Raw genomic sequence first — 12213 nt, 5'->3', positions numbered from 1 at the left:
TCCAGTGTCCGGCAGGAGTAGGAGATATTGCCTCTATAGACGTATAGAGTGCTGGACACTGAAAACCCCCTTTCTCGCCTTTGCTGACCTGACGACTCCTCGATACAAGGCTGATGACACGAAGGGTGCTGGATGGCATATGCAATCATGTGGTATGTAAATATATTTCTGTAAATAACGTATATTACCATGATGTCACATTAATAAACGATGTCATAGATATTGTGTCAGAGTACCTTACTCTCTCATTCCCAACAGCTAGGTACAAAACACATAGGAAGTATAGATAAGAAACCCAAAAATTACAGTTTCGCTGCCAAATCTATTGTGAAGCTAAAAGAACAGCTGTCCAAATAAACAACATTAAAATCATTCCTTTAGATATAAATTTCATCTTCCAATAACTCTTCCCTTTAAAAAATAAAGGCCTCTCATATTGATGCATTATGTAAGACAGCTGATTGCACAGTTGCTCACATGCATTAGCTGGGCAGGGTATCTGCAGGAACCCTAGAGCAAATCTGGTCAGTCAGTTAGAATGTGCTCTGGTTCATTTCCAATAAAAGTGGAAAGTTTCCAGCATGGTTAAACAAAAGCTGGCATTTGTTTATGGAACATGTGAACTGTATCAGCTCTAACACTGTGAAGAACACGCAGGCGGATGCAATAATGTAGGTTCAGCCAAATGCACAATTTTACCTGCACCTGATGCAGGAAGGAGATTTACACACTTAAAAATTGCAGTCAGCTTAGTGCCCTTGCATAGAAATTCCATGCTAATGAGGGCATTAACCATTATTCCCAGTTGCAGAGAGGTGAGGTGGCCTAACCAAGTTTTTCTTAATGAGGGAAAACTTTATTCCTAGTTAAAGGTGGAGTAAAGTTTCCAGCATTAGTGGCAGAAGTGACTGAGCTAGTTCGAAGAGCCAGTGCTGAAGTGTAAATGCCTGAGAAGTTTGGCTCCATGCTAACCAGCCAGGTCTTCTGGCTCCAGCCACTGTCTGTGTCTGTCCTGAGCAAACCAGCAGGGAGGGGAGAAGAGGGAGGAAGAGGAAGCAGGTGAGCTTCCTGCAGCTGCTTTCACTTGTGGCAGTAAAGCAGAGACAGGGAGGGAGGGAGCTATGAAGTGCTAGTATGGAACCAGCCAGGAGGTACAGTCTGCAGTGAGAGGGCCCAATGCAATAAAGCGCGCAAGTTAACAAGTAGTTGGGATGCACTTTTTACATAGTAATATCGGAAGAAAAAGACCAAAATGGTCTATCTAGTTTGCCCAGCAAGCTTCCCAAGGTACCGTGTTTCCCCGAAAGTAAGACCTAGCACATAATTCATGTAAACGATCGAATTAGCTATGGTATTCCCTCCCATACAGTAACGCGCGCCCCTGCCGTTTTGCCACGCGTTTAACCTAACTTACCATCTACCCTTACCCCTGCGTTAGAGGCAGGGGTAAAGGTAGGCGGCAAACTTTCCCCCAGCCCCCGCTCACCTGCCCTGGCCACTTCCATGGGTGCTGGCGGCAAACTTTCCCCCAGCCCCCGCTCACCTGCCCTGGCCACTTCCATGGGTGCTGGTCTCCGGAGCAGCCCCAGTCCTCTCCCCTCCTCCCGAAGCAACGAAAGCGCAAAAAAAAAAAAAAAAAAGCGAAAAAAAAAAGTTGCAAGAGAGAGAGGGAAGAGAGGACGGGCAATCCTACACTCGGGACTACCAGTCCTCTCCCCTCCTCCCGAAGCAAGGCGCGAAAAGCAGCCTTGCTCCGGGAGGAGGGGAGAGGACCGGTAGTGTACGGTAAAGCAACCAAGTGACTTACTTTTTTCACAGCCCTCCTCCGGAGACAGACCGTGGCTCCCCTGCCTCCCGGCGAAGATGGATGCCTGCATGGGCGAAAGCGGCCCCTGTACGTGTGATTGGGCCGCTCAATGCGTGACGTCACATGCCGTGACGCCAAACGTCATGACATCACGCATTGAGCAGCCCAATCGCACGCACAGGGGCTGCTTTCGCCCGTGCAGGCATCCATCTTCGCCTCCGGGAGGCAGGGGAGCCGCGATCTGATGTCCATCTCCGGAGGAGGGCTGTGAAAAAAGTAAGTCACTTCGTTGCTTTACACTGCCAGTCCTCTCCCCTCCTCCCGGAGCAAGGCTGCTTTTCGCGCCTTGCTTCGGGAGGAGGGGAGAGGACTGGCAGTCCCAAGCGTAGGATTGCCCGTCCTCTCTCTCTTGCAACTTTTTTTTTTCCCCGCTTTCTTTGCACGAGGAGGAGAGGAGAGAGGACTGGCAATCCCAAGCGTAGGAGAACCGTCCACTTCCTGGTACCTGTCATTTCAAATGTCATTTGAAATGTCATTTGAAATGACATTTCAAATGACATTTGAAATGACAGATACCGGTACCAGCGTGTCTGTGAAGCGTTAGGCCAGCGCACCCAGGATACTGTATAGCGCTCTATACAGTAAAATGTGTTGCGCGGGCCTAACGCTTCACGAACGCTTCTTACCGTAGACGCAGCTTACATTTTTAAATTACTGTATAAAGAGCGTCACTCTTCTTTTTCAGTCAATCTATGATTCTGTGAGCACGCAAGCCCAAAAGGGAAGAGAATGCAAGCTTTGTTTTGTTTAGCAACTGCCCTATATATTGGTGATATAATTGGACATCTAGATTAATAAAATCTCATACAAATTGCTATAAGAAGGAAGGAATCAAATTAATCAGATTAGTCTGAGTTTCCTTTCTTCTGCATTCTCTCAAAGATCAACAAATGAATGGAGAAGAATGGATGGAAATGGACAATGTGCTCAGCGCCCCGTTCTCTCTGGATTCAGTAACATCAGTGGTCATTTTCTAGGTTTGAGCAGCAGCAGCCTCTACCTTTCAGTTTTTCCCAATGGAGAAAAGGAAGCAAATTAAAAATGATCCCAGCAGGCAGAAGTAGTTGAATACAGGCACCGAGGCAGGGAGAGCAGGCCCTCGAGGAGAGAGTTCATTTTTTTGTTCAACAATATACCGGTATGTGAATTCTTCTTCATGGAAAAATAAGACATCCCCTGAAAATAAGGCCTAGTGCATCTTTGGTAGCAAAAATTAATATAAGACACTGTCTTATTTTCGGGGATGCAGGGTAATAACTGCCACTCCGTGCAGGTTACCCCCACATTTCTGTTTTGGATGCAGTAGACTAGCACCTGATGTGATAAGGGGATTAGCGTGTTCAAAATGCATGCCCAAACATCTGCGTAGCTGATAGTGCTATCACATGTAAATTTCATGTAGATGGAGTCTATTAACTATTATCCCCTGATACTGTAAATCACCAGGCACCCCACACACACTTTTCAAAGCAACAAATGTAACTCCAGCCCTGGTTCTGGCATTAAGTCATTGCACCAGTCAAAAATTCCTGAGAAATGCAAAAATAAAAAATACCGTTTTGTGAGGTTCCTCCTAACTAAAAACATAACATTATAAGAAGTTGCCATACTGGGTCAGACCAAGGGTCTATCAAGCCCAGCATCCTGTTTCCAACAGTGGCCAATCCAGGTTACAAATACCTGGCAAATACCCAAGCATTAAGTAGATCCCATACTAACGCCAATAATAGCAATGGCTATTTCCTAAATCAACTTAATTAAGAACATAAGAAAATGCCGTACTAGGTCAGACCAAGGGTCCATCAAGCCCAGCATCCTGTTTCCATCAGTGGCCAATCCAGGCCATAAGAACCTGGCAAGTACCCAAAAACTAAGTCTATTCCATGTTACCATTGCTAATGGCAGTGGCTATTCTCTAAGTGAACTTAATAGCAGGTAATGGACTTCTCCTCCAAGAACTTATCCAATCCTTTTTTAAACACAGCTATACTAACTGCACTAACCACATCCTCTGGCAACAAATTTCAGAGTTCAATTGTGCGTTGAGTGAAAAAGAACTTTCTCCGATTAGTTTTAAATGTGCCCCATGCTAACTTCATGGAATGCCCCCTAGTCTTTCTACTATCCGAAAGAGTAAATAACCGATTCACATCTACCCGTTCTAGACCTCTCATAATTTTAAACATCTCTATCATATCCCCCCCTCAGCCGTCTCTTCTCCAAGCTGAAAAGTTCTAACTTCTTTAGTCTTTCCTCATAGGGAAGCTGTTCCATTCCCCTTATTGTTATTTATTTTTTTAAGCAATTAAATACAAGTTACCTTGATATGGAAATACAGCTCTCAATGTCAGACAAACAACCCATTATACATAAAAAATACATACATCTGAGCTTACATTAGTCCTCATATGGGAGGAGAAGGTAAGAAAAATACTGGAGAACATTTCCAATTAAAGAAACAAAACAAGAAAAACAAAACAGAATTATGAGTGAAAACTTACTACTGTGCTATTTAGTGACAAATTAATTAGCAGATTTTTTTTTATATTTCCATTTTTATTGTATCAATGCAACCATACAACACATCATAATGAAACAGTGCCAACCGAATATGCCAACTTGGTTCCAATTTGTTATGAATCAGCATTTCCAACAAAAGTTCTGTTTTTATCCCAATATAATAATGAAAATTATACAAAAAAGAGGTATACGCAAAGTTGGAGTACCCCACATATCCCCCGCCCGAAATGACAAATTTACTATGAATGATAGTACATTTGGAAGTATGTTACATCAACCAATTAAGACCATGATGGTTAATATAAACTGACCATAAACGACCATGCCTGAAAAAAGTTATCCCCTTTAGAGTTGTTGATAACATAGGAAAGGTTCCCAAACTTGGATATGCAGGGCTACAGTATCCCTCTGGACTGCTGTCAGTAGGACCAATAATGTACTTTCCATAATCTACAGAGAAGTAATGGGACTCTCTTGTAGGGACTCTCTTGTCTTCAATGAGCTGCAATTTCCTGCCATGCCCCATTCAGAATATGATTAATCAGAAGTTTTATAGCAGGAGCCCAAGCTTTGGGGAACTGAGAGAGGAGAAACACCTTTAAATACAAAGAGAATTTTAGTCCTGTTAACCTAAGACTTACCGCAGCTATCCACCTCCAGAAAGGTACTATCCTCGGGCATATTATCCACCACACATGGCAGAATGTACCCACCATACCTTCTGGCTCAGGAGGGGGGACCAAACTGCTAGTAGAAAGATGCTGGAGGGTCTCATGATAATCCTTTAGCTGAGCCACAGCATCCTGGACCTTATTCCCAAAAAGGTTATCCCCTGTAGAGGGGAGGTCCACAAGTTTCTCCTGGACCTTTGGCCGGAGATCCGAGGCTCTGAGCCAGGCCATCCTGTGGGCCCCAATGCCTGCTGCGGCCACGCAAGCTGACATTTCAAAAACGTCGTAAGTGGAATGCACCTCATGCTTACCGAACTTGAAGCCCTGCTGGACGAGCGCTAGGAACGCATCCTATTGTTGAGGGAGGCGTTCCGCCAATTCTTGAACCTTTTTCCAGAGGTTCCGGGAATGTTGGGCCATATATAACTGGTAGGAGGCGATACGGGCTATTAACCTTGCCTCCTGGAACACCTTCCTACCCAGTGCGTCTCATTCTCTATGTTCCCGACCTGGAGGCACTGAAGCATGGGTCCGGGGCCACTTCGCCTTTTTTGAGGGCGGATTCCACTACAAACAACTGGTAGGGGCGCTGGTTCTGAATGAGGTATATGGCGTCAGCCTTCCTGTTTGCCAGAGACACGGAAACAGGATGTTCCCAAATGCGCAGGAGCAACTCTGAAGATCTCATGCACGGGAACAGCTACCACCTCTTTCGGTGCTTCCATAAACTGGAGCACCACCATCATGTGGTCCCTAGCATCCTCTTCCATGAGAAGCTACAATGGAATAGACTCCGTCATGGTGCGGAGAAACCGACAAAGGTAAAGTCTTCTGGAGGAGACCGGCGCCATTCCTCCAGGGGTGATGGTTCCGAGAACATCCTTGGAGACAATCTAAGTACTCAGAAGTATAGTTTCCCCCCCCATGGGTCGTATGGGGCTTCCACCTCACTGAGATCCCCAGAAGAGGTCAGTGGGGGACCCATGTTAACTGCCCTTGGTCTGGGCCCTGGAAGCACTGATGGCACAGAGGCCCCCAAAGGCCCGGTGCTGGAGCCAGATGCGGCAGGCTAGGCGCCAGAGGTTCCGATGGCCCTGAAAGCACCGAGCCGTCTTCCTTGGAGGAACCAGTGATAGGTATAGCCCCCGAGGGGGGAAGCAACGATGGCTGCCAGGGGATTGAGGAATCCCAGGCACCGACTGCATAGGGAGGATGACCAGCAGTACATCGAGGCACTCCAGTAGCAGTGCTAGGATTGAGGGAGTGGGCGCCGGCATCAGTGGAGGCAACGACAGGGCCTGCAGTTTGACACCCCTGAGGGCTAGGAGCACCACCAATTGAACCCTATGATCCAACTCCTCCTCGAAGGCTGCCATGAACAGGACAGGTGGAGAAGCAGGCGCCGCCGGATTGCCCTCGAAATGAGAGGGATCATTGCCAGTCACAGACATGGGTATCGGTGGGGAGAACCTCGGACTCCCCATTAGACTGCGGGCGAAGCCTGGTCTCCACGGGGCCACTTCAGAGGCAACACAACTGACGCCGGTACCTTCCCGGAACCGGAGCCATGTGTCGATGGCGACCGGTGATGGTGTTTCCTCAACCTCCCCCGGTGCTCGACCCAGTCTTTCCCTGGCACCAAGGAGGGCGAAGAATCTGACGTCCTGGAGCAGGAGGACACCAACAGCAGTTTATCTCTGACACCCCTCTTCAAAGGGGGAGCCTGAGTGGGGGTACACAGATGGTTCGGTGTCCATGGGTTCCCCTCGACCCACGGCATCGAGGGCCCTGACATCTTGGGGCCAAAAAACTTTTCCATTTTATCTAAACTCGCCCGACGACCTTTAGAAGTCATCTGGTCGCAAAATCGGCAACCCCAGACATCATGTGATGCCCCCAGGCAAAGAATATAGACTTCATGCCGATCAGTCAAAGGCATCGACGAAAACCAGAGGCCATGCCTCAAGCGGATGGTGCAGGGTGGACACTGATGCCGAAAAACTCCCAGAACCAACCGCAAAAAAGGTTAAAAAAAAAACAAAAAAAAACTTACCGCAACACCCCACTGACTAGGGGGAAACCAAAGAAAGGGGATGCCATGCAAAAGTGGAGAAAAATTTCAAGAAAACCAAAAAATCTGAGAACAGAGCAGAGCTCCAGCACCGCGAGGCAACTGCACTGCGGAAAGAAAGACTGAAGGGGGACCCCGCGTGGCCGCGCTGATAGTGGCATACTGGGTATGCTCAGTGTGCCAGTCAAAGTTATAGAAACTTTGACAGAAGTTTTTGTGCCGGTCTCCATCTGATGTCACCCATGTGCGAGGACTACCATCCTGTTTGTCCTAGGAAAAAAATCATTTAAAACTACAAGTACAAAATTGTGAGTCATCACCCAGGAAAAGGACCTTGCAGTCCTAGTGTACAATGCACTGAAATCCTCAGCTCAGTATGTGGCGGCCATCAAAAAGCAAATAGAATGTTAGGAAGAATCTGAAAAGGAATGGAGAATAAAATGGAAAATATATTGCAGCTGTACTGCACAATTGCAACATTGCACCCTACTTAGATAGCAGGGGAAAAAGAGGAATTGAATTCAGATGACAACCAAAGGCCCTGTCTTCCATGATCTAGGACACTATTACAGAAACATAAGGGAAAAAAAACCAGGAATGCTTCTACAGCCAAATCCTAACAGAAAAGAAGAAAGTGTGCATGGTGGTAGTAACTTGCTGGTTTGGCCCCCTTTACCAATAAGCCTTGATACTTTTGATGCTACTGCAACATCACTCTCTGCTTCAAAAAAGAGGGATGAGGGAGGAAGCAAAGAGGAATTTGGATTCAGAGACAACCAACACGAGCCATGGCTTTTTTTTTTATTTTTATAAAGAGTCTAGGGTACTGATGCGCAGACATTAAGGAAAAAACTAAGGACTACTTCTATGGCTGAGTTCATAAGCAAAGCACGTCGAGTAAAATTGACTGATACATGGCGGTTACCTGCACAGCGTGGCAGATACTACTATGAGAAGCTTGCTGGGCAGTCTGGATGGACTATTGGTCCTTTTCTGCAGTCATTATTTCTATGTTTCTACGTTATGTTAAAACAGTTCTATTGCCCAATCTCTAAAAAGACATAGCAGAACTAGAAAAGGTGCAGAGAAAGGTGACAAAAATGATAAAAGGGATGGAACGTCTTTTAATGAGAGGCTACACCTTCAAAAAAGCATTAAGAACATTTATTCAAAAAAGCTTGCATGGTTGTATGAACAGGCTTGGTGCCTGTTTCACAATAGGCCAAGAGACAGCAAATCTCGATTTGTAAGCAGTTCTCAAGTAGTTATAGATTGTTTCTCTTGATGTATATTGTTTAGGCTCTTATGTATAACGAATGTTATATAACCTTGTATATAACCTCGTATATAACGAGTGTTATATACATGGTTATATAACCTTGTATATAACGAATGTTTCGCTAAACTCTGTACATAACCTTTCCCTTTGTGTCATTGCTTTACTCCTTCCCTGCCCCCACCTATGTCACTCCTAGTTGAATCCCTCCTTTCTAATTTATCTAGTTTTCGCTCTGTTACTGCGTTCTATTGTTTTCTGTTCTTTGTAAAGGCAATGCCTATATATACGTTGGTTGTAAGTTACATGTAAACCGACACGATGTGCAAACGGTTGTCGGTATATAAAACAGTTTTTAAATAAATAAATAAAATAAATAAATGTATGTTCTTTTTGGAATCCACCTTGAAATAGCCTTTGTGCAAGTTTGGACTATAAAAGTCTTAATAAATTAAAATTCAGTGTTCACTGTAAGGTCAATAAGCAGTGGCGCCTCCCATCAATCCTAACTACAGCTGAATCACTCCTCCCACTATATACTCTCTCCACTCCACCTTCTGCGAAGGCTTGCTTCAATACGGCCTTTGGAACAGTTGTTCCATTTTCTTCCGGCACCGTGTGACTCTGCTGATTTTGAGCCACACAGTGCCTGAACTCCTACTATATTCTCAAAAGACTAGAACAGCAAGGAATTTTAGGCACGGCATGTCTCAAACTCACTAACAGCTGTGTGGAAAGAGAATGAAACTGAACAGCTGCTCTAGAGGCAGTACTGATACCAAGCCTCCAGAGAAGGCAAAAGTGTTTATCATCATTTGAGTGTCCATAGAAATTAACTAAGGGAGGGCCCATTTGGTATTGCGGGAGAGCGGAACAAATTAAAACATTTCTCCTTCTAAAACTTAAAGCAATCCCCAGTAGGGAGATGCATATCCACTCTGCTGGAGACGGAGAATATAGGCAGGCTGATGTCACTGCAGGAGTATATGTACTGTGACGTCAGTTTACTCCGTCTCCATCTGCTGGTAGGGGTGCATAACCCACTGGTCCTGAATCCATCTATCTACATGCTAGGAAATTGCTGATATTTGAACCAAAGATTATGTGTAATCTCCAAATTGATATATACAAGTTTTGAATATCTACACAGATAAAGTTACACAGCTATCCTCTTTCATCACTGAGATTATCAACAATCTTTCTTTGTATACATGCCATTGCAGTTTCTGCAAATGATCATTCTAGCATCAAAACCAAAAACACGCTACTTAAGTTTTGTTCCATGTAACACTGCTTTGTTTTTCCTATGGGAATATTACTATTAAGCTTGTACAGTTAAGCCATTTTATCTATCTATCTCCAAGTCCAACCATTAAAAAAATTAGTTAATGCCCTTCTTAAATATTTGACAGTGACATTTAGAGTATAAAAATAGTCCATGAGTTACACTTGCAAGTCATAGAAAACAAAATATTCAACATTTAGAGCCAAGAATCTAAGATAAAACAGTATCTCCAAAACACTTTCACAGCACTTCCCTTTTATAACATACTTACAGATAATAATTTAATAAATTGTGCCAACTAAAAGGGATTACTCCCAAAATTCCAGAGTTAAAGTAAATGAAAACATAGACGTAGGTAATCAAAGCCAACAGAGCTGTATTTTATTAAATGTTGGATTGATTTAGCCATGAAGAGAAACAGATTAGTATGAATTATATGTAAAAGAGTTATAACATGCACCTTAGTGGGGTGTGAGAAACAATGACCAACAGTGACCCACACTGCATGGGCCAAACAAATATTAAATTGAAAGAAGGTACCTAAAGCAGATTTGCCCTGCCCATCATCATAAAACCAGCCATATTTATTTATTTAGATTTTTTTTTTTTGCACTAGTTTGTTATGCCAAAAAAAAAGAAGGCTATAAGAAAATTGTATGTTACTATCACAAAGGAAGCCACAGCTCCAGAACCACTAAGGTGCATCTGCAGGGCATTATGAGAATCAGATTAAATGGCCGTGTCAATCACACTTCCTGCAGCCTTTTAAATTCCCAGACTCGTTTATGCACGCACACACACACACCTCAGAACACAAGCTCAGTGCCAGTTAACAGGATAAATATTAGCAGCAAATAATCTTAAGCGTTTCTTTAAACAAAATTTCGTCAATCAATACCCTAAGCACTAATTGTTCCGCGCTCTTATTTAATCAGTGACTTCTCTCTCTCCTCCCGGTACGCGTTTTCTTTTCCTGAGAATTGGGATTTTGCCCGGGAACTCTTGGGTTTTATTAGTAATTAAATCCTAACCCCACCCCCACAAATATATCAGGAAACAGCAGCCTGCCAAGGAAGCGGCTAGTTTTGCTTCACACCCCAAGAGCAATGGAAAAAAACAAAAACACAAACAGACGCAGCAAAGAAATAGAAATAAGCTACGAGGGAATCCGAGATCAGGCCAGTCCCGGCCTCATTCCCTCCATTGTATTTCTTAAACAAAAAGAAGTGAAACCAAACAAGCAAGGCAGCAGCACCTCGGTCTCGGGAGGATTTCCGCCCGGCATCTTAGAAACAGACGGGCCGGGAATAAGGGACAGGAGGAGAGAACTCTCCTGCAGCACAAAACCAACAACGGGGAGAGCCCCGCGGCCCCTCCCTCCCTGCCTCCCGCTACCCACCGGCCGTGAGCCGCGAGGACACGTCGCCGAAGGGCGAGGGCTCCATGCGGAGGCTCTTCTGCGGGGAGGAAGCGGCGGCGCTGGGCGCGGACAGGGGCGCGCATCTCCGGCGCTTGGGGGACGCCTGGCTCAGTAGCGGGTCGAACTCCAGAGTCCTTTTCAGCGTAGCGCCGCAAGCCATGACCTCGAGGAGGAGGAGGAGGAGGAGCGGCCGTTTCAATCCCAATCCACGGAGCCGGAGCGAGGCCTCCCCTGAGCAACGGCCGCTTCAACCGGGTCCACGGGCCGCGCCAGAGCCGGGCTCGCGCTGACAGGGCGGGCGGTGCTTCTCGCTCTTTCTTTGGCTGGGAGCCAATCTGGAACCGGTAGAGCTGGAGCCTCGTAGAATACGAACGCACCGGTCTACTGCTTATTCAACATCTCCTGGCTAAGGGATGAAAATAGATTTCTTCAGGACCGAGGTGGGGCAGCACCGACTTTTTTTTTTTTTTTTCTCTTCTCGGTGCTTTGTGACTCTGCTTTTTCAATATGGCGTCAATAGCAACGCCAGCGGGTCAAACGCCTGTTATCAGTGCGCATGCGCATAGGCTCTGACACCCGCCGGGTCTTGTAGTTTTATTAGCAAACGCTTTAGGGCCTGGCTGCGGGTCTCTGTTTGGGGCGTTCCACCGTGCAATGCCCAGACGGTGAACTTCCGGAGTGGAATTTAAATCTGAGATTTCCCAGTGAATAAAATTAGATGCCCTGAAAAAGGGAAAGAAAGGTTGTGCTGAGCTTGGGCAGTCTAGTGAGAAGGCATGTATGTGCTGTGTATTTAAGTAGAGTGTACGTCGGAATCTTTTCGTAGAAACAAATATTTGTTCCTCAGTATTTTTAGAAAGAGAACCAACTATTCTGGTCTACATTTCCTAGCATATATCCTAGCTGTCAGCTATACATTGTAACTGCTTATATGATATCACTCCTAATCTAGGACAGTTTTTTTCTTTGTCTCTTATTATCAGTTTGGGCAAATGAGCATACAAATTCTCCAAATAACTCCTTTTCCACAAAGGGCTGTAATAATCTTTATAGTGAGGTCATGTGATACGGTGAGAGCACAGGATGTGAGTTTTGAGAGCTTA

At 45.2% G+C, this 12213-nt stretch overlaps 1 protein-coding gene across 1 annotated transcript in view; it reads right to left on the bottom strand.

Moving 5' to 3' along the window:
- AKIRIN2 (akirin 2) overlaps positions 1-11595 on the bottom strand; it is a 92033-nt gene extending 80438 nt beyond the window's left edge. Inside the window, exon 1 of the mRNA XM_029595442.1 lies at positions 11090-11595. Coding sequence (XP_029451302.1) covers positions 11090-11270 — 181 coding nt within the window. The 5' untranslated portion in view covers positions 11271-11595. The remainder of the gene's footprint in view (positions 1-11089) is intronic.
- Positions 11596-12213: the final 618 nt, after the last annotated feature.

This window comes from Rhinatrema bivittatum, chromosome 3, assembly GCF_901001135.1.
Source record: "Rhinatrema bivittatum chromosome 3, aRhiBiv1.1, whole genome shotgun sequence".
NCBI lineage: Eukaryota > Metazoa > Chordata > Amphibia > Gymnophiona > Rhinatrematidae > Rhinatrema > Rhinatrema bivittatum.
Note: the sequence above shows the minus strand (reverse complement) of the source record. Positions and strands in the feature narration are given on the sequence as shown.